The sequence below is a fragment of the Nerophis lumbriciformis genome, linkage group LG25 (genome assembly GCF_033978685.3).
Source record: "Nerophis lumbriciformis linkage group LG25, RoL_Nlum_v2.1, whole genome shotgun sequence".
Lineage (NCBI taxonomy): Eukaryota > Metazoa > Chordata > Actinopteri > Syngnathiformes > Syngnathidae > Nerophis > Nerophis lumbriciformis.
The window spans coordinates 7663698-7682500 of NC_084572.2; the positions used below are offsets into that span (position 1 = coordinate 7663698).

The 18803-nt window shown below is 42.0% G+C and overlaps 1 protein-coding gene across 1 annotated transcript in view; it reads right to left on the minus strand.

Annotated features, from left to right (window-relative positions):
• The window catches only part of lrig3 (leucine-rich repeats and immunoglobulin-like domains 3), a 90680-nt gene that overhangs the window by 25409 nt on the left and 46468 nt on the right, over window positions 1–18803 (minus strand). The window contains exons 4-10 of the mRNA XM_061983628.1: window positions 18578–18712; window positions 17137–17280; window positions 15469–15612; window positions 13250–13393; window positions 8626–8769; window positions 605–685; window positions 407–478 (exon numbers count right to left, since the gene is read on the minus strand). Of these exons, the coding sequence (XP_061839612.1) occupies window positions 407–478; window positions 605–685; window positions 8626–8769; window positions 13250–13393; window positions 15469–15612; window positions 17137–17280; window positions 18578–18712 (864 nt within the window). The remainder of the gene's footprint in view (window positions 1–406; window positions 479–604; window positions 686–8625; window positions 8770–13249; window positions 13394–15468; window positions 15613–17136; window positions 17281–18577; window positions 18713–18803) is intronic.

Consider the following 18803-nt stretch of genomic DNA (forward strand, 5'->3'; position numbering starts at 1 on the left):
CATATATGTGTATGTATGTATACATATACATATATATACACATATAGGTGTGTGTATATACAGTATATATGTGTCTGTATGTATGTGTGTATGTATATATATTTATATATATACATATGTATGTATATAAATGTGCATGTTTCTATATATATGTGTGTATATATATATATATATGTATGCATATACATGTATATGTATACATATATACTTACAAGTACTGTATATATATATATATATATAAATACATATATGTGTGGGATCTGAGCCTAGGATGATGTTGATGCCTGTGCAACAACATCATCCTCGGCTATATAAGGGCTATATAAATCAACTGTGATTGATTGATAAATACATATATACACAATGTCCACCACAGAGGACAGAGGAATGAGTGCAAGTGACTCACAGGTGCTGCAGTGCATCCAGGCCAGAGAAGGACTTCTTGGTAACGGAGCGGATTTGGTTCCCTTGTAGAAATCTGTGCACACACACACACACACACACACACACACACAAAAAAGGCAAAGTCATGATTTTTGTTCCACCCTACAATTTCATCTCCTCGTGTGTGGACTTTGAAGTTGAACAGTCATGGCGGACTCACAGCTTCTTCAGTTTGTCCAACGCTGAGAAGGGACCGTTCATGTCCTCTATGGTCCAGGAGATTTCGTTACTTTGAAGATCCCTTGAGGGAAGAACAAAGCATCGTCAAGACATTGAACACATCTGTACCAGCTATGAGGACACACCCCTTTTAGGAGGTCAGGTGACCAGAACTGAAGTTCAAACAATTGATTCTACAAAACAGGAGGAAGTACAATCAATAGAAATATCACAGCTCAGCTATCAAAAGGTCAAAGCAATCTTTAAAGGGGAACATTATCACAATTTCAGAATTGTTAAAACCATTAAAAATCAGTTCCCAGTGGCTTATTTTATTTTTCGAAGTTTTTTTCAAAATTTTACCCATCACGCAATATCCCTAAAAAAAGCTTCAAAGTGCCTGATTTTAACCATCGTTATATACACCCGTCCATTTTCCTGTGACGTCACACAGTGATGCCAACACAAACAAACATGGCGCATAGAACAGCAAGATATAGCGACATTAGCTCGGATTCAGACTCGGATTTCAGCGGTTTAAGCGATTCAACAGATTACGCATGTATTGAAACGGATGGTTGTAGTGTGGAGGCAGGTAGCGAAAACGAAATTGAAGAAGAAACTGAAGCTATTGAGCCATATCGGTTTGAACCGTATGCAAGCGAAACCGACGAAAACGACACGACAGCCAGCGACACGGGAGAAAGCGAGGACGAATTCGGCCATCGCCTTCTAACCAACGATTGGTATGTGTTTGTTTGGCATTGAAGGAAACTAACAACTATGAACTAGGTTTACAGCATATGGCAACAACATGCACTTTGAGAGTGCAGACAGCCCAGTTTTCATCAATTAATATATTCTGTAGACATACCCTCATCCGCTCTCTTTTCCTGGGGGTCTGGCAGCAGATTTCTTTGACTTTATGGTTGGAAATGCATCTGCTTTGAGTGTCGCAGGATATCCACACATTCTTGCCATCTCTGTCGTAGCATAGCTTTCGTCGGTAAAGTGTGCGGAACAAACGTCCAATTTCTTGCCACTTTGGCATCTTTGGGCCACTGGTGCAACTTGAATCCGTCCCTGTTGGTGTTGTTACACCCTCCGACAACACACCGACGAGGCATGATGTCTCCAAGGTACGGAAAACAGTCGAAAAAACGGAAAATAACAGAGCTGATTTGACTCGGTGTTTGAGAAAATGGCGGATTGCTTCCCAATGTGACGTCACGTTGTGACGTCATCGCTCCGAGAGCGAATATTAGAAAGGCGTGTAATTCGCCAAATTTCACCCATTTAGAGTTCGGAAATCGGCTAAAAAAATATATGTTCTTTTTTCTGCAACATCAAGGTATATATTGACGCTTACATAGGTCTGGTGATAATGTTCCCCTTTAAAATGGTCGCCCGCCTCGAACGCTTTTGTCGCCTTGGCGGGTATCGAAACTGAAAGTTAACTTGACGTGTGTGCCGAACACACATTCTCCTCTACTCTCCCTTCAGGCTGGTACTTCATGCCACCATTACGCTAGAGAAAACAAAATATGAGTGAGAGTTCATAAATAACTAGAAAATTTGATGGAAAATTGAATGGGCCGGCTATCTGTGCCCTGGACCTCTGGCCCTGGGGTTTCCGGAAGCCGCCGTACTTTGAAGATGGTGCCGAGTGTCTGAATCCACGAGTTTTAGGAGTAACTGTACAAAATGAGCTACAAAGCTAGCCTAAAACGTTAGCATGCTTACATACAGTTTCCGCACATTAACTGCTAGCAAACTAGCTCGACACCAACGCAGATGGAAAAAAAACAAGATTTTTGTACTGGTGGGGGTCCTGTAACAGACTAAGATACCTTAGGGGAGGGGCTGTCACGTGACTTCAAAGGAATTCATGTAATTAGATGAACCTGCCACTATCACACAATGACAGCAGTTTGTTGAAAAAAGTCTTGCCGAACAATGTCTGATTGTGGGCAAACGCTTGGAAATATTGAGTTTTCGTGAAAACCGTGAGCGCCTCAAGGCTTTGAGGAACGTTCTGGTGTTCTCATATTTCAGATAAATGGAAAAATGGCCGAGTTAGAGCGAGTAAGAAAAAAATAATTTTTTTGTGTTAGTCTTTTTTTCGCGCCGACATCTAACATTGGAGTCAATGAGAGATTGAGCCGACTTTCTTGGCTTTGAGGGCCACCAGAAGCCAAATGGGACACATGACTTCCATAAAAGTGACATTTTCTGAGAGAGGAGATGCGTGTCAACGTTTTCCCTGGAACACATGACAGTGGCATAAAAGATGAGGCCGTGAGGACAGCTTGTTCACCAAAAGAAAATACATTTTTCGAGGCTTCCACTCTCTAGTAAATCGGAGTGTGAGCCACCCGCTCGCCTCCTTCCGATGGCCACCCAGCCAAAACCAAACATTGGATGAAAAAAAAGTTTTAGCCAAGGTTAAAGTAGACAAGTGTGTGATTAAAATGAGACGTTAAGCATCGAGCTACGTGAAAGTATGGCTGAGCTACAAGAGGAGGTAATCTTGTCTTTTTGGTGTTTGTCTCAGAGCAATCGTCCATTAAAAGGGTATGTCAGTGTTTCCCACAGGACAGGCATCTATTTGTGGTGGTGTGGTCGGGGGGCGGGGGGTGGCGGCGGCAGCGGCGATGACCAAGAAGAACGCGGAGTTGGAATATAATTACAACATTTTATGTACATATTTATATACAGATTTGAACAATTAGTGATTCACTGAAATATATTCATTAATTGTGGTTCTTACAAAAAATATATCTTATAAAATATAAAAGCTAAAATGTCTCTTAAAGCTCTGCCCCTTTAATTAGTGAATACTAAATAATTTAACTTTAGCCTAATACTACAACCATATTATTTACCAGCAACATAAAGTGAAACAGAGGCAGAGATGTCCTGCCACAGTCAGTCAACCTCCTCCTCCTCCTCCTGCTGCTGAACAGGTCGCACCTGTGGTCCGGACTGTAGGCCTACCTCCTCTCCAAGTCGAGCCCTTTTCGGCCGTTGAAAATATTTTTCTATACTCATCTGTGTGAAGGAGTGAACATCCAACATTAGAATTTATTACTAACGAGCAGAAGCGCTCTATATACAGTGCCGTCTAACCTTAAGCGGCAGCAGCTCAACACATGCAGGGTTCAACGTTAAGGTTTTTTTCTACTTGCCCGACTTCTCAAATCTACTTGCCCCAATATTTTTACTTGTCCTGCCTAGGTTTTTTTCTGGCTGTGTAGTGCTCATGGCTTATATCTTACTAAAATTCTTCCCGTTGACTATTTACAACACTACACAGTATTTATTATTATTATTATTATCTATAATTACATTTAAATGGCATTGCATACATGTAAAATTAAATGGTATTTCACATTATTTGACCAGTAGCAGTTACACCCATCTGAACAGGTCAGCCACCTGCTTTAAGCCCGATCACAGTTGAAATCTTGAAATAAAGGGCTTTTAATGGCCAAAACATTAACCTGGACAACATTTTAACAGCTGGTTGGATCAGATTTTATTATTTCATTGCATTCACATGCTGCAGTGGACAGTGGACAATTTAGCTTCAGTCCATGTGTGTTTATTGACAACATGGTTATAACCTGGACACGTTAGCTCGTCGGTAGGGTAACACGTGACTTTTACTACGTTCGTCTGCCCCGGCCCACGAGTCAAACAGCGGCGGTGTTAATGAAGCAGCGGATTAACGTTAAATATATGACGAGCCGCGAGCGATGCAGCTATAACATATCTACCTATAACCTATATTACCCTCGTATTTTGATCCCGTTTCGTCCGTCCGTCCGTCCCTCTTCTTCTTCTGGCCCACCAGGTGAATTAAGTGCTATTGGCGGAGTTACCGCCACCTACTGCACCGGAGTTGTAACTACAAGCAACATTCACAGACAGTCCCATTGCTTTTATGAGCGGTCGAGCGAGTCAAAAGCCGAAAAATCCATTTGTGGCGGACGTAATTCTTTCGTGGCGGGCCGCCACAAATAAATGAATGTGTGGGAAACACTGTATGTACACATTCAATTGGCCCATTTTTTGATGTTCTCAACTTAAAGTACCCACGAATGCGCGAGCGAGACCTTTCCGACGTATTAAGCGTAAGAGGAATGTGCGGAACTATAATAATAAGCTGAAAAATAATAAACTGGGAAGTATGAGCAATAATAATATGGGCCTGCTGCATTGCAAGTGCCCATTCACTGCTGCTTTTTTCACATTGACTGTGTGTCGCTTTTAAAAGTGCTCCCCCTCTGGTCAACATATGAAATAACAAGTGTGTGTAAAAATTTGAAGTGTTCCCCTTCTGGCCAACATATGAAATAACAAGAGTGTGTAAGAAATTGAAATGTGCCCCCTTTGGATAAAATGAATTACTAAAAAAATAAAAATGTATAGAGACATACTGTAATAACTTGAAATCCATAATGAATGTGTCAACTTTTTTTTTCATATTCTTTCTGTTTCTGAAATATTGCAATATTTTCTCATAAAATTATTACCTTTTTTATGTAAAATTATTTATTTATAATGCCAAATGGTGACATTTGTCATTTAAAAATTCTGATTTTTATCACAATATTGCCAATTTTCTTGTTGTTCTTGTAACATAGTGACATTTTTTGAGTAAAATGATGACATAATTTTGCCGGTAAAATTCCGATTATTATTATTAAATTACCCGAATTTTTAAGTTTTCCTATAAAATTGTGACTTTTGTCGAGTAAAATTACGACTCTTTTCATAAAATTGCCAAAACTTTAAGCTTTTCTGGTCAAATTGAAACTGTTATTGAGAAAAATTCCAACTTTTATCACAATATTGCACAAAAAAAGTTTTTCTTGTGAAATTTTGACCTTTTTCTTGTGAAATTCCAACTCATTTTTCACAACAAGCTTTTTTATATTTGCATAGTATGTATATATTATTAATGTTGTAAATACACATCTTTATATATCTGGGAAGGGTGGTCCTAAAGAGAGATGCATTTTTTTCAAGTCTCAATAAGGTAACAAATACAAGAATATTTGTGTGTGTGTGTGTGTGTGTGTGTGTGTGTGTGTGTGTGTGTGTGTGTGTGTGTGTGTGTGTGTGTGTGTGTGTGTGTGTGTGTGTGTGTTGAGATCAGGATTGCGCCTTCAGGAGGTTTTTTTTTTTAAACTTGTGTGGAGAGACCTCAACATGCTAATCTGGTTGACATCCCCAAAACAAATCAGGCAGGATATTTGAAGGACTGAAGTCTAAAAAGGTGTCCATCCATAGCAGCAATCACATGACACTTCCAAACATGCCATTGGTCACGGGAGAGATACATTTGTTTATGTTGACGCTTCAGGCACAGCTTTGTTGTCCATGGCTAAATGTTTACAAAGTGTTTCTTATACAGAAGTACCTCAACTTCAAAGTGTTTTGAGACTCAACTAATTGTTCGGTTTTCAATTGCAAATTGGAGTTCCAAGCATCCCCACTTTTCGCTTTGTGAACTTTTAAATCACATTAAATGTGCCGAGTCTGAGTGTACAAATGTCATTTTGTGTGCCATTTTGTGCTCACTTCTTTTTAAGGAATTGAGGAAGACGCCTTCGTACCACAGAAGGTTTTTAATTGCAATGAGAATAGACTTTTTCGGAAAAAATATGCCAAAGCGGACTTACTTCATACCGACAGCCATCAGACTGTATAATGCATATGTTCCTTTTGACTGTACATGTACTGTAAATGTATAATGTAGTTATATTATTCACATGTGAATAATGCTGTATAATAGACTGTATTTATATTATTCACATGTGAATAATGCTGTATAATAGACTATATTATTCACATGTGCATAATACTGTATAATAGACTGTATTTATGTTATTCACATGTGAATAATGCTGTATAATAGACTGTATTTATATTATTCACATGTGAATAATGCTGTATAATAGACTGTATTTATATTATTCACATGTGAATAATGCTGTATAATAGACTGTATTTATATTATTCACATGTGAATAATGCTGTATAATAGACTGTATTTATATTATTCACATGTGAATAATGCTGTATAATAGACTGTATTTATATTATTCACATGTGAATAATGCTGTATAATAGACTGTATTTATGTTATTCACATGTGAATAATGCTGTATAATAGACTGTATTTATATTATTCACATGTGAATAATGCTGTATAATAGACTGTATTTATTTTATTCACATGTGAATAATGCTGTATAATAGACTATTTATGTTATTCACAAGTGAATAATGCTGTATAATAGACTGTATTTATGTTATTCACAGGTGAATAATGCCGTATAATAGACTGTATTTATATTATTCACATGTGCATAATACTGTATAATAGACTGTATTTACTGTATGTTATTCACATGTGAATAATGCTGTATAATAGACTGTATTTATATTATTCACATGTGAATAATACTGTATAATAGACTATATTATTCACATGTGAATAATGCTGTATAATAGACTGTATTTATATTATCCACATGTGAATAATGCTGTATAATAGACTGTATTTATATTATTCACATGTGAATAATGCTGTAAAATAGACTGTATTTATATTATTCACATGTGAATAATGCTGTATAATAGACTGTATTTATGTTATTCACATGTGAATAATGCTGTATAATAGACTGTATTTATATTATTCACATGTGAATAATGCTGTAAAATAAACTGTATTTATATTATTCACATGTGAATAATGCTGTAAAATAAACTGTATTTATATTATTCACATGTGAATAATGCTGTAAAATAAACTGTATTTATATTATTCACATGTGAATAATGCTTTATAATAGACTGTATTTATATTATTCACATGTGAATAATGCTGTATTATAGACTGTATTTATATTATTCACATGTGAATAATGCTGTATAATAGACTGTATTTATATTATTCACATGTGAATAATGCTGTAAAATAGACTGTATTTATATTATTCACATGTGAATAATGCTGTATAATAGACTGTATTTTGTGAAGAGCACACACACACACACACACACACACACACACACACACACACACACACACACACACACACACACACACACACACACACACATATTTACATAGTTTTTTTATGGAGAAGTTTGCTTCACTATACAAACTTTTCTATTCAAGAACCGATGAAGCTTGTACATACTGTCAACTAACATAGCACACGTTATACATGCTCTTCTGGTACATACTTTTATTTATTCATTCATATTACACACCTGTTTTATTATATACTTGTTTATATCCCTTATGGACAGTATGTCATGTACAGTATAATTATTCCCACCAGTATATGTGTATTTTAATGTATTGTACATCATGCTCTTGCATGTGTGATTAGATGCTAAAGCACATTTATTTACCCTGTGTAATTAGAATTAAATTGAACCAATCTAATCTAATCTAATCTAATTAGTTGGTGTAGCAAAAGTCACAATGACATTCATTTTAATGGCCAGTGTGAGCTCACAGAGATCGACATAACTTTGTTTTTCGACCGTGAGAGGAAACAAAAACGAGTGCAAAGGAGACGAAATGGATGATATTCATCGAATTAAAGAAATAAATCTTCAAAAAAACTTAACTCGGCGAAGCAATCGGAGCGTATCACCGTTAATGTGCACCGTACTGAATCCCAATGAGTGGATAACGACAGCCAACAATGTTAAGATCATGACATTTATCCATGAAAATATGAAAAAGCTGCAAAATGGTGTGTTTGACGGAGTAGCAGCTCGGAAGAGATAGCGCAGAAGGCCACTGCAAAGTAAACGCTGTACTTTATTATTGAATTATTCAAATAAATACTGTAGTTTTTAGTACTGCATTATTTTGTAATTAAATGTATTTGAGAACATTACGAATGGAGACGTTGATTTGAGATACAAGTGTTTGGACTTAAGAGCGCCGCAATATTAATTGCCAGTGAATGCAAGGTTGGAACTCACAGTGTCTGCAGGCTGGAGAGGCCCCGGAAAGCTCCGTCGGCGATGAAGCTGACGCGGTTGTTCCCGATGTGGAGCTGGTCCAGCAGGCTGAGTCCAACAAAACTGGACTCCTCCAGTCGGGACAGGTGGTTGGTGGAGAGGTTGCTGCAGGGAGGACGGCGTATGTCAGGCATATTCAACTCAACTGTTTTGGGGGCCTCATTTTAGTCGCTATTAGTCTTGTTTTGTTTATTCCAGAAAACCAGCGTCCTTTACAGTGGACATTTGATTTCTGGTCTATTTATTTTGTCAGAGTTACCGGAGCACTTTTTTAGAGGACTTTCATGCAAAAAGCTAGATTATCTTGATAATAGCGCTCTTTAAGAATCTGCTGAAAAACACACGTTTTTTTTTTAACTGAACATGTTGTGTAAATGGTAAATAAAAAGAGAATACAATGATTTGCAAATCCTTTTCAACTTATATTCAATTGAATAGACTGCAAAAACAAGATTTTTTTTCGTACGAAGCCACGCTGTTGTAACACATGCAGAATGTGGCTTTGCATCGTATTGCTGAAATAAGCAGGGGCGTCCATGATAACGTTGCTTGGATGGCAACATATGTTGCTCCAAAAGCTGTATGTACCTTTCAGAATTAATGGCGCCTTCACAGGTGTGTAAGTTACCCATGCCTTGCGCACTAATACACCCCCATACCATCACACATGCTGCCTTTTACACTTTGCACCTAGAACAATCCCGATTCTTTTCCTCTTTGGTCCGGAGGACACAACATCAACAGTTTCCAAAAACTATTTCAAATGTGGACTCGTCAGACCACAAAACACTTTTCCACTTTGTATCAGTCCATCTTAGATGAGCTCGGGCCCAGCAAAGCCGGCGGCGTTTCTGGGTGTTGTTGATAAATGGCTTTGGCTTTGCATAATAGAGATTTAACTTGCACTTACAGATGTAGCGACCAACTGTAGTTACTGACAGTGGTTTTCTGAAGTGTTCCTGAGCCCATGTGGTGATATCCTTTACACACTGATGTCGCATTTTGATGCAGTACCGCCTGAGGGATCCAAGGTGCGTAATATCATGGCTTACGTGCAGTGATTTCTGCAGATTCTCTGAACCTTTTGATGATATTACGGAGCGTAGATGGTGAAATCCCTAAATTCCTTGCAATAGCTGCTTGAGAAATGTTGTTCTTAAACAATTTGCTCAGGCATTTGTTGACAAAGTGGTGACCCTCGCCCCGTCCTTGTTTGTGAATGACTGAGCATTTCATGGAAGCTGCTTTTATACCCCATCATGGCACCCACCTGTTCCCAATCAGCCTGTTCACCTGTGGGATGTTCCAAATAAGTTTTTGATGAGCATTCCTCAACTTTTCTCAGTCTTTTTGCCACTTGTGCCAGCTTTTTTGAAACACGTGGCAGGCATCAAATTCCAAATGAGCTAATATTTGCAAAAAAGAACAACGTTTACCAGCGTGAACATGAAATATCTTGTCTTTGCAGTCTATTCAATTGAATATAAGTTGAAAAGGATTTGTTGTATTCTCTTTTTATTTACCATTTACACAAGGTGACGACTTCACTGCCAAATAGGGGAGGACTTAAAGGGGTGCCCTGTGGAACGCCTCAGTTATGTAAATCACAAGTTAGTGTTCACACTACAGGGGTCCAAGTTCCTCCATACAACAGCAGCACTCGTGTGTTTTTAGGAATTTGCTGCAAAAAAAAATGTTTGTCTCCCGAGTTTTTAACTGAACAATCTTGGAACGGATTTGGCTCGCATTTGTTGTTGCACAAATAGAAATGAGCCTGTAATAGCTCTTTAAAATCCGGTCGGCCCATTAGGATGTAATGCATGAACGTCGCCTTAAATGAATGTCATTTGCTTTTATCAGACTTGGCAAGAGTAGACTGAAAAAAGGAGAAAAAAAATACAAGAATCAGATAGCCGAGCATGTTCCCAGCCTGTTTACTTGCCGCTTTGTGATAAGGGAGTGAAAGAAGAGGAAGGAAGATAACGAAAACAACAAGCACCTCTTGGTGTAAAAAAAAGCCAAAGAAAAGCCCCAGAGAATGTTGCTGGAAACAACAAGAAGCCACAACAACAAGTGATCATGATGATCCCCATCAAACATGGCAGTAAGATCACAGTATGTGCAAGGAAGTCATGACAATGTTTCACCACAGGGGAGCCAACTAGTTGTCCAGGCCTGCTCAGACCACGACCTTAACCCCTTCTGTTTGGAAGAACATCTGACCATTTTAAGTCTACAAATGACAGTTTTCTCTTCAAGGCTTTGGCCGACTAGGATTGTGTAAGAATAGAAATGAACCAGTGGTGCTGGCCTAACATGGCCTGAAGTGTGGACACACCTCTTCATTCTATGGGTTTTCTTTATTTTCAGGACTATTTACATTGTAGATTGTCACATCAAAACTATGACACCTGTGAAGTGAAAACCATTTCAGAAGATCATGGAGAGAATGCCAAGAGTGTGCAAAGCAGTAATCAGAGCAAAGGGTGGTTATTTTGAAGAAACTAGAATATAAAACATGTTTTCAGTTATTTCACCTTTTCTTTCCACCTTTTTTTTGGTTAAGTACATAACTCCACATGTGTTCATTCATAGTTTTGATGTGACAATCTACAATGTAAATAGTCATGAAAATAAAGAAAACGCATTGAATGAGGAGAAGGTGTGTCCAAACTTTTGGCTTGTACTGTACATATATTGAGTATATATATATATATACATTTATATATATATATATATACATATATATATTTATATATATATATGGAAGGGCAGGCGGGGGTGGCATAGTGGTGGACATGGTGGCAGAGGAAGGGCACGCGGGGGTGTCATAGGGGAGGACATGGTGGCAGAGGAAGGGCAGGCAGGGGTGGCAGAGGGGAGGACATGGTGGCAGAGGAAGGGCAGGCGGGGCTGGCAGAGGGGAGGATATGGTGGCAGAGGGGAGGACATGGTGGCAGATGAAGGGCAGGCGGGGGTGGCAGAGGGGAGGATATGGTGGCAGAGGGGAGGAAATGGTGGCAGATGAAGGGCAGGCGGGGGTGGCAGAGGGGAGGATATGGTGGCAGAGGGGAGGACATGGTGGCAGAGGAAGGGCAGGCAGGGGCGGCATAGGGAAGGACATGGTGGCAGAGGGGAGGACATGGTGGCAGAGGAAGGGCATGCGGGGGTGGCAGAGGGGAGGACATGGTGGCAGAGGAAGGGCAGGCGGGGGTGGCATAGGAGAGGACATGGTGGCAGAGGGGAGGACATGGTGGCAGAGGAAGGGCAGGCAGGGGTGTCATAGGGGAGGACATGGTGGCAGAGGAAGGGCAGGCAGGGGTGGCATAGGGGAGGACATGGTGGCAGAGGAAGGGCAGGCGGGGGTGGCATAGGGGAGGACAAGGTGGCAGAGGGGAGGACATGGTGGCAGAGGAAGGGCAGGCAGGGGTGGCATAGGGGAGGACATGGTGGCAGAGGAAGGGCAGGCGGGGTGGCAGAGGGGAGGATATGGTGGCAGAGGGGAGGACATGGTGGCAGAGGAAGGGCAGGCAGGGGTGGCAGAGGGGAGGACATGGTGGCAGAGGGGAGGACATGGTGGCAAAGGAAGGGCAGGCAGGGGTGGCATAGGGGAGGACATGGTGGCAGAGGAAGGGCAGGCAGGGGTGGCATAGGGGAGGACATGGTGGCAGAGGAAGGGCAGGCGGGGGTGGCATAGGGGAGGACAAGGTGGCAGAGGGGAGGACATGGTGGCAGAGGAAGGGCAGGCAGGGGTGGCATAGGGGAGGACATGGTGGCAGAGGAAGGGCAGGCGGGGGTGGCAGAGGGGAGGATATGGTGGCAGAGGGGAGGATATGGTGGCAGAGGGGAGGACATGGTGGCAGAGGAAGGGCAGGCAGGGGTGGCAGAGGGGAGGACATGGTGGCAGAGGAAGGGCAGGCGGGGGTGGCATAGGGGAGGACATGGTGGCAGAGGGGAGGACATGGTGGCAAAGGAAGGGCAGGCAGGGGTGGCATAGGGGAGGACATGGTGGCAGAGGAAGGGCAGGCAGGGGTGGCATAGGGGAGGACATGGTGGCAGAGGAAGGGCAGGCGGGGGTGGCATAGGGGAGGACAAGGTGGCAGAGGGGAGGACATGGTGGCAGAGGAAGGGCAGGCAGGGGTGGCATAGGGGAGGACATGGTGGCAGAGGGGAGGACATGGTGACAGAGGAAGGGCAGGCGGGGGTGGCAGAGGGGAGTATATGGTGGCAGAGGGGAGGACATGGAGGCAGAGGAAGGGCAGGCAGGGGTGGCATAGGGGAGGACATGGTGGCAGAGGAGAGGACATGGTGACAGAGGAAGGGCAGGCGGGGGTGGCAGAGGGGAGGACATGGTGGCAGAGGGGAGGACATGGAGGCAGAGGAAGGGCAGGCAGGGGTGGCAGAGGGGAGGACATGGTGGCAGAGGAAGGGCGGGCGGGGGTAGCAGAGGAAGGGCAGGCGGGGGTGACATAGGGGAGGACATGGTGGCAGAGGTGAGGACATGGCGACACAGAGACGTGTTGGGAGTTCACAGAGTGAATGGAAAGTGAGGAGGGAGGGAAGGAAAACCAGGGGCCGGACTCACAGCTCTCTGAGTTTCTGGCAGAACTCCCAGGCGTCGGGTCGGATCCTGCTGATGGCATTGTGGCCCAGGTGGAGCTGCTGCAGAGTCAGCAGGCCGTACAGCCAGCCCTTGCTCACCTCCGTCAGGTTGTTGTCATCCAGCTGCCTGCGGGACCACACACAAGCCAAAACTCTCAGTGTTGGCACTAGGAACTTTCAAAATGGGGGTCCCAGGGACCCCATCAAGTCATAAAAATGGGGTCCCACTTTTTTTGTAAGCGTTTTGAAAATAAACCCTTTTATATCTCCCATTCTATATTGTGTTTTGGAAAAAGGTTGACATAAACGTTACTTCACTCATTCAAAAAATAATACAGGAGAAAACACATTTTCATGCATATGTAAATGTGTTCAGTTATAAACATTCATTCACTTTCTTCTTTCCTTCATGGATCTAAACTTTACCACTGCCTATATTTCTATATTTTTATTTAATAAGTTGTAGGTGTATTTATTTCAGTATTCTTTCCTGGGGGAACTCTCCTGAAGGAATCAATAAAGTACTATCTATCTATTAATTTTCTATTATATATTCTAACTTTCTTTTTTTTTTTTTATATACTTTGTAGCACTTTGAGATTTTAACAAATGTAAAGTGTTCATTATCTATCTATCTATCTATCTATCTATCTATCTATCCATCTATCTATCTATCTATCTAGCTATCTATCTATCTATCTAAAAATGTAAAAACTTTTTTGCTTGGGTCATGAAATGATGATAATGGTGTGCCAGGGCATACACACATTATTCATTTAACACTTAAATTCTAAAATCAACTTCACATCTAACCCTCAATTCTAAGTAGTTTTTTTTTATGTTGTTTTTTTGTTTGTTTGTTTTCAGCCCTTTTTGTCAAAGAAAACTATGCTATTTTTATGGCAAACACACAAAATATGCAAAATCTTTCACCAAAAAAACATTTTTCAAAGTGGAATATTTGATGTGAAGTAACAGGAACCTTGGATAGGTCAATAATTCATAAAAACATTAATATTGATTCAATATTATGTTTTGAGCAATGACAGTTTTAACGGAAAAAAAACCAGCTTTGTTTTATTAGTCAACATTGCAACTTTTTCTAAATTACATTTAACCTTTAAGCTTTTTTATTTCACTTTTGTTATGCTTTTGTTTATTTTAATAGTATTTTTAGAATGTGCCTTAAAAACATTAGCTGCAAATGCCCTCCGAGCCACTCTTTTGACACCCCTGCTATAGATAATAAAAAATTAAATCTAATAAGTCTATAGATAAAAATGCCCAGTCGGCATCTCTGCTTCAGTAAACAATGACAGTGATGATGTCACTTGCTAACTTGTCAGCCACTTCTCCAAGAGACTACTTTTCAACACTCCTCGCACATTAACACTTCAAAAAGCACATTTGTTGACCTGCTAAGAGTGTTTTTGTCTGGTCGGGTGCTGGTTAGCTTGTAGCTAACAGCTAGCCTGTCTCCATCCTTGAACGATGTGGATCCAGCGGGAGATAAAAGTGAAGTTTCCATGGACTCACAAAGACTACAACAAGTCATTTACTGGAGACATGGCACAGGATGAAGTTAAAAGGGTTGACTTTACACTCACCTTAGTGTTTACCATCAAGTCTTTATTTTATTTTATTTTGTCCCAGTGATAAAACTTTCGGCGAATCAAAATTTACAACCAATAAAAACGCAATAAACGGGGACGGAAATTTGACTCGGCAAATATAAACAAAACAAAACACCGGTGGAAAGCGATAATCGATTAAAAACAAACACAAGCAAACGGGAGTTTAGACCTGAAGAAGTCAAGGTCGGTAAAAAAAAAGTTTAAATCTGCGCGCGGACTTCCGAAGTGAAGTGAAATATATATTTATATAGCGCTTTTTCTCTAGTGACTCAAAGCGCTTTACATAGTTGAACCCAATATCTAAGTTCCATTTAAAGCAGTGTGGGTGGCACTGGGAGCAGGTGGGTAAAGTGTCTTGCCCAAGGACACAACGGAAGCGGAAATCGAATCTGGAATCTTGAAGTTGCTGGCACAGCCACTCTACCAACCGAGCTATACCGCGCCGAACATGCGCGTCATTTCTGATTTCAATGCGTAAAAAGACCCAAAAAGTGCGTTAACGCCAACACCGACTCCGGTTCTGACACTTGGAACGGACGGGAAGGACGAGGAGAAGAAAAGCTCTTACAGGACTTCCATGTTGCCCAGGCCCCAGAAGGCTCCGTCCATCAGGCGGCTCAGGCCGTTCCGCTGCATCTTCAGGGAGCGCAGAGCGTGCAGACCGTGGAACGTCAAGCCTTCCACCCGGCGCAGCCGATTGCGGTTCAGCTCCCTGAAAGACACGCCCATGTCAGAGCCGCGCTCGCCTCGCATACCTGCCAACTTTTGAAATCAGAAAAACCTAGTAGCCAGGGTCCAAAATGATTATTAGCATTCAGACAGGTTAAAATGTTGCTAAAACCATCACTTTTCTATCAGTCACAGTGAATTTTCAAAACAAAAATATTACAGCAAAAATCATATGGGTTAATTGACATGTTTATTCTGTAAGCTAACTTCAATAGTTTGAAATTATTTTGACAGTTAATGCCAGTTATCCTGTCAACCTTTCACAAGACTTCAATTTGTTAATTGAAAGTATAAACAGTATAAACACTTTTTACAGTAAACAAATGGTAAAACAGTACTAAACAATTCCATGAAAAAAAAAATTGGTGTCATTATTAACTTTCTGTCCAAGCTTGTATAATCTACTGCCTTGTTCAATTGTAAAAAATATTCTGTGCCTAAAATTTACATTTCTATCACAATTATCATACTGTAAACATGGTAAGCTAACTTCATTAAAATTAATATTCCTGTCAATAGCATGGAATTACAATTCAAATGTAGTTTTTTTGTAAGCCTTTCAAAAGAATTCAAAATATGAAAAATTAATGAAAATTAATTTAGGCCATCAGACACTTGAAAAGTGGCACATCACATCTCTAATGTAATCATTTTAACTTTTCAACAGAAATAGCACTGCAAAAATATTAAGGACATACTTCTGTATTTTGGTAGTTATGCTGTCAACATTTAACAAGATTTCTTCAACTGGGACTTGAAAACATAAATAGTATAAACACTTTTAACAGTATAACAGTACTAAACAATTCCAATAGATAACATTGGTGTCATTACCTTTTTGTGGCTAAAATCCAAATTTATTCTAGTCCATGCTCAATTATTGCCTCCGTAAATAAAACTTTGGCATTTATCACATCCAAAGAATCTGTTTGGGCGACGAAAAACGTTGAAAGTTTTCCACTTGTATCGCTAGCAACGGCATTAGACTTGTGTTTTTTTGTCCCAACGTGGTCTTTTACATCGCTAATTCCTCCGTGTCCGATTGAAAAATCTTGTCTGCACAAGGTGCAATTCGCGTAGTTTTCACCCTTTTTGGAACGGATAATTATTCCCGGATAGGCTTTTGAATATTCTTCACGGAATGACTGCAGTTTTCTTTTCGGTTTAAGACTCGTTTGCGATTTTTCTCCGGCTGATTCCATGATCGTTCGCTCGTTTGGAAACAATGGCAACTGGTGCCTCGTGCTTGGCAGCGGTGCTATAAATAGCCTCGCGCATGGCATTCGGAATGGCTCGATAGGAAGTTACGGGAAGCAGTGTCGATTGTCATTGTTACGCGATTTCGTGAATAAAACTTAAAAAAAAAAAATTTTTTTTAATTAATGAAAAACCGTATTTTTTATCACTGCAACCGTAACCCGGAATAGGTTGATGAAAACCGTACTAATTACGGGAAAACCGGAGTAGTTGGCAGGTATGGCCTCGTGTCGTGGCGCCCGACACTCACAGGTGCTGCAGGTTGGGCAGCTGGAAGATCTTGGCCGGTATTGAGGAGAGGCGGTTGCGGGTGAGTCGCAGGACCTGGAGGCTGCTGGACAGATTGGTGAAACAGCCCGTCTCCAGCGAGGAGATGCGGTTGTTGTTGAGGAACCTGAGGGCGACAAATTAAGATTCAAGAGATCCATCCATCCATCCATCTTCTTCCGCTTATACGAGGTGGGATCGCGGGGGGCAGAGAGGCCCAGACTTCCCTCTCCCCAGCCACTTGGTCCAACTCCTCCCGGGGGATCCCGCGGCTTTCCCAGGCCAGTCGGGAGACACAGTCTTCCCAACGTGTCCTGGGTCTTTCCTTGTGGCCTCCTACCGGTGGGACGTGCCCTAAACACCTCCCTAGGGAGGCGTTCGGGTGGCATCCTGACCAGATGCCCGAACCACCTCATCTGGCTCCTCTCCATGGGGAGGAGCAGCGGCTTTACTTTGAGTTCCTCCCGGATGACAGAGCTTCTCACCCTATCTCTGAGGGAGAGACCCGCCACCCGGCGGAGGAAACTCATTTGGGCCGCTTGTACCCGTGATCTTGTCCTTTCGGTCATAACCCAAAGCTCATGACCATAGGTGAGGATGGGAATGTAGATCGACCGGTAAATTGAGAGCTTTGCCTTCCGGCTCAGCTCCTTCTTCACCACAACGGATCGATACAGCGTTCGCATTACTGAAGACGCCGCACTGATCCGCCTGTCGATCTCACCATCCACTCCTCCCTCACTCGTGAACAAGACTCCCAGGTACTTGAACTCCTCCCCCAACCCAGAGATGGCACTCCACCCTTTTCCGGGCGAGAACCATGGACTCGGACTTGGAGGTGCTGATTCTCATCCTAGTCTCTTCACACTCGGCTGCGAACCGATCCAGTGAGAGCTGAAGATCCTGGCCAGAGGAAGCCATCAGGACCACATCATCTGCAAAAAGCAGAGACCTAATCCTGCAGCCACCAAACCGGATCCCCTCAACGCCCTGACTGCGCCTAGAAATTCTGTCCATAAAAGTTCAGAACAGAATGGGTGACAAAGGGCAGCCTTGGCGGAGTCCAACCCTCACTGGAAACGTGTCCGACTTACTGCCGGCAATGCGGACCAAGCTCTGACACTGATCATACAGGGAGCGGACCGCCACAATCAGACAGTCCGATACCCCATACTCTCTGAGCACTCCCCACAGGACTTCCCGGGGTACACGGTCGAATGCCTTCTCCAAGTCCACAAAGCACATGTAGACTGGTTGGGCAAACTCCCATGCACCCTCCAGGACCCTGCTGAGAGTATAGAGCTGGTCCACAGTTCCACGACCAGGACGAAAACCAACCCCCACTGGAAATGTGTCCGACTTATTATCCGTACTTAGATTCTAGAGAGACCCTCAATAATCTGTGTTTATGTGCAAAGACTCACAGGTTCTTGAGGGGCAGCACAGGGAAGGAGTCGGCCTTTATTTCCACAATGTTGTTGTTGCTGAGGTCCAGCGTTTCCAGGGCGAGGAACGGCCTCAGCTGCTCCGCGGCGACTCTGGAGAACCGGTTGTTGGCTCTGAAAACACACACACCGTCCCCCCGATAAATGGCAGAAATGCTGTGTATTTGACTCAGTGGTATTGGGGCAAAAATAACGATTAATAACA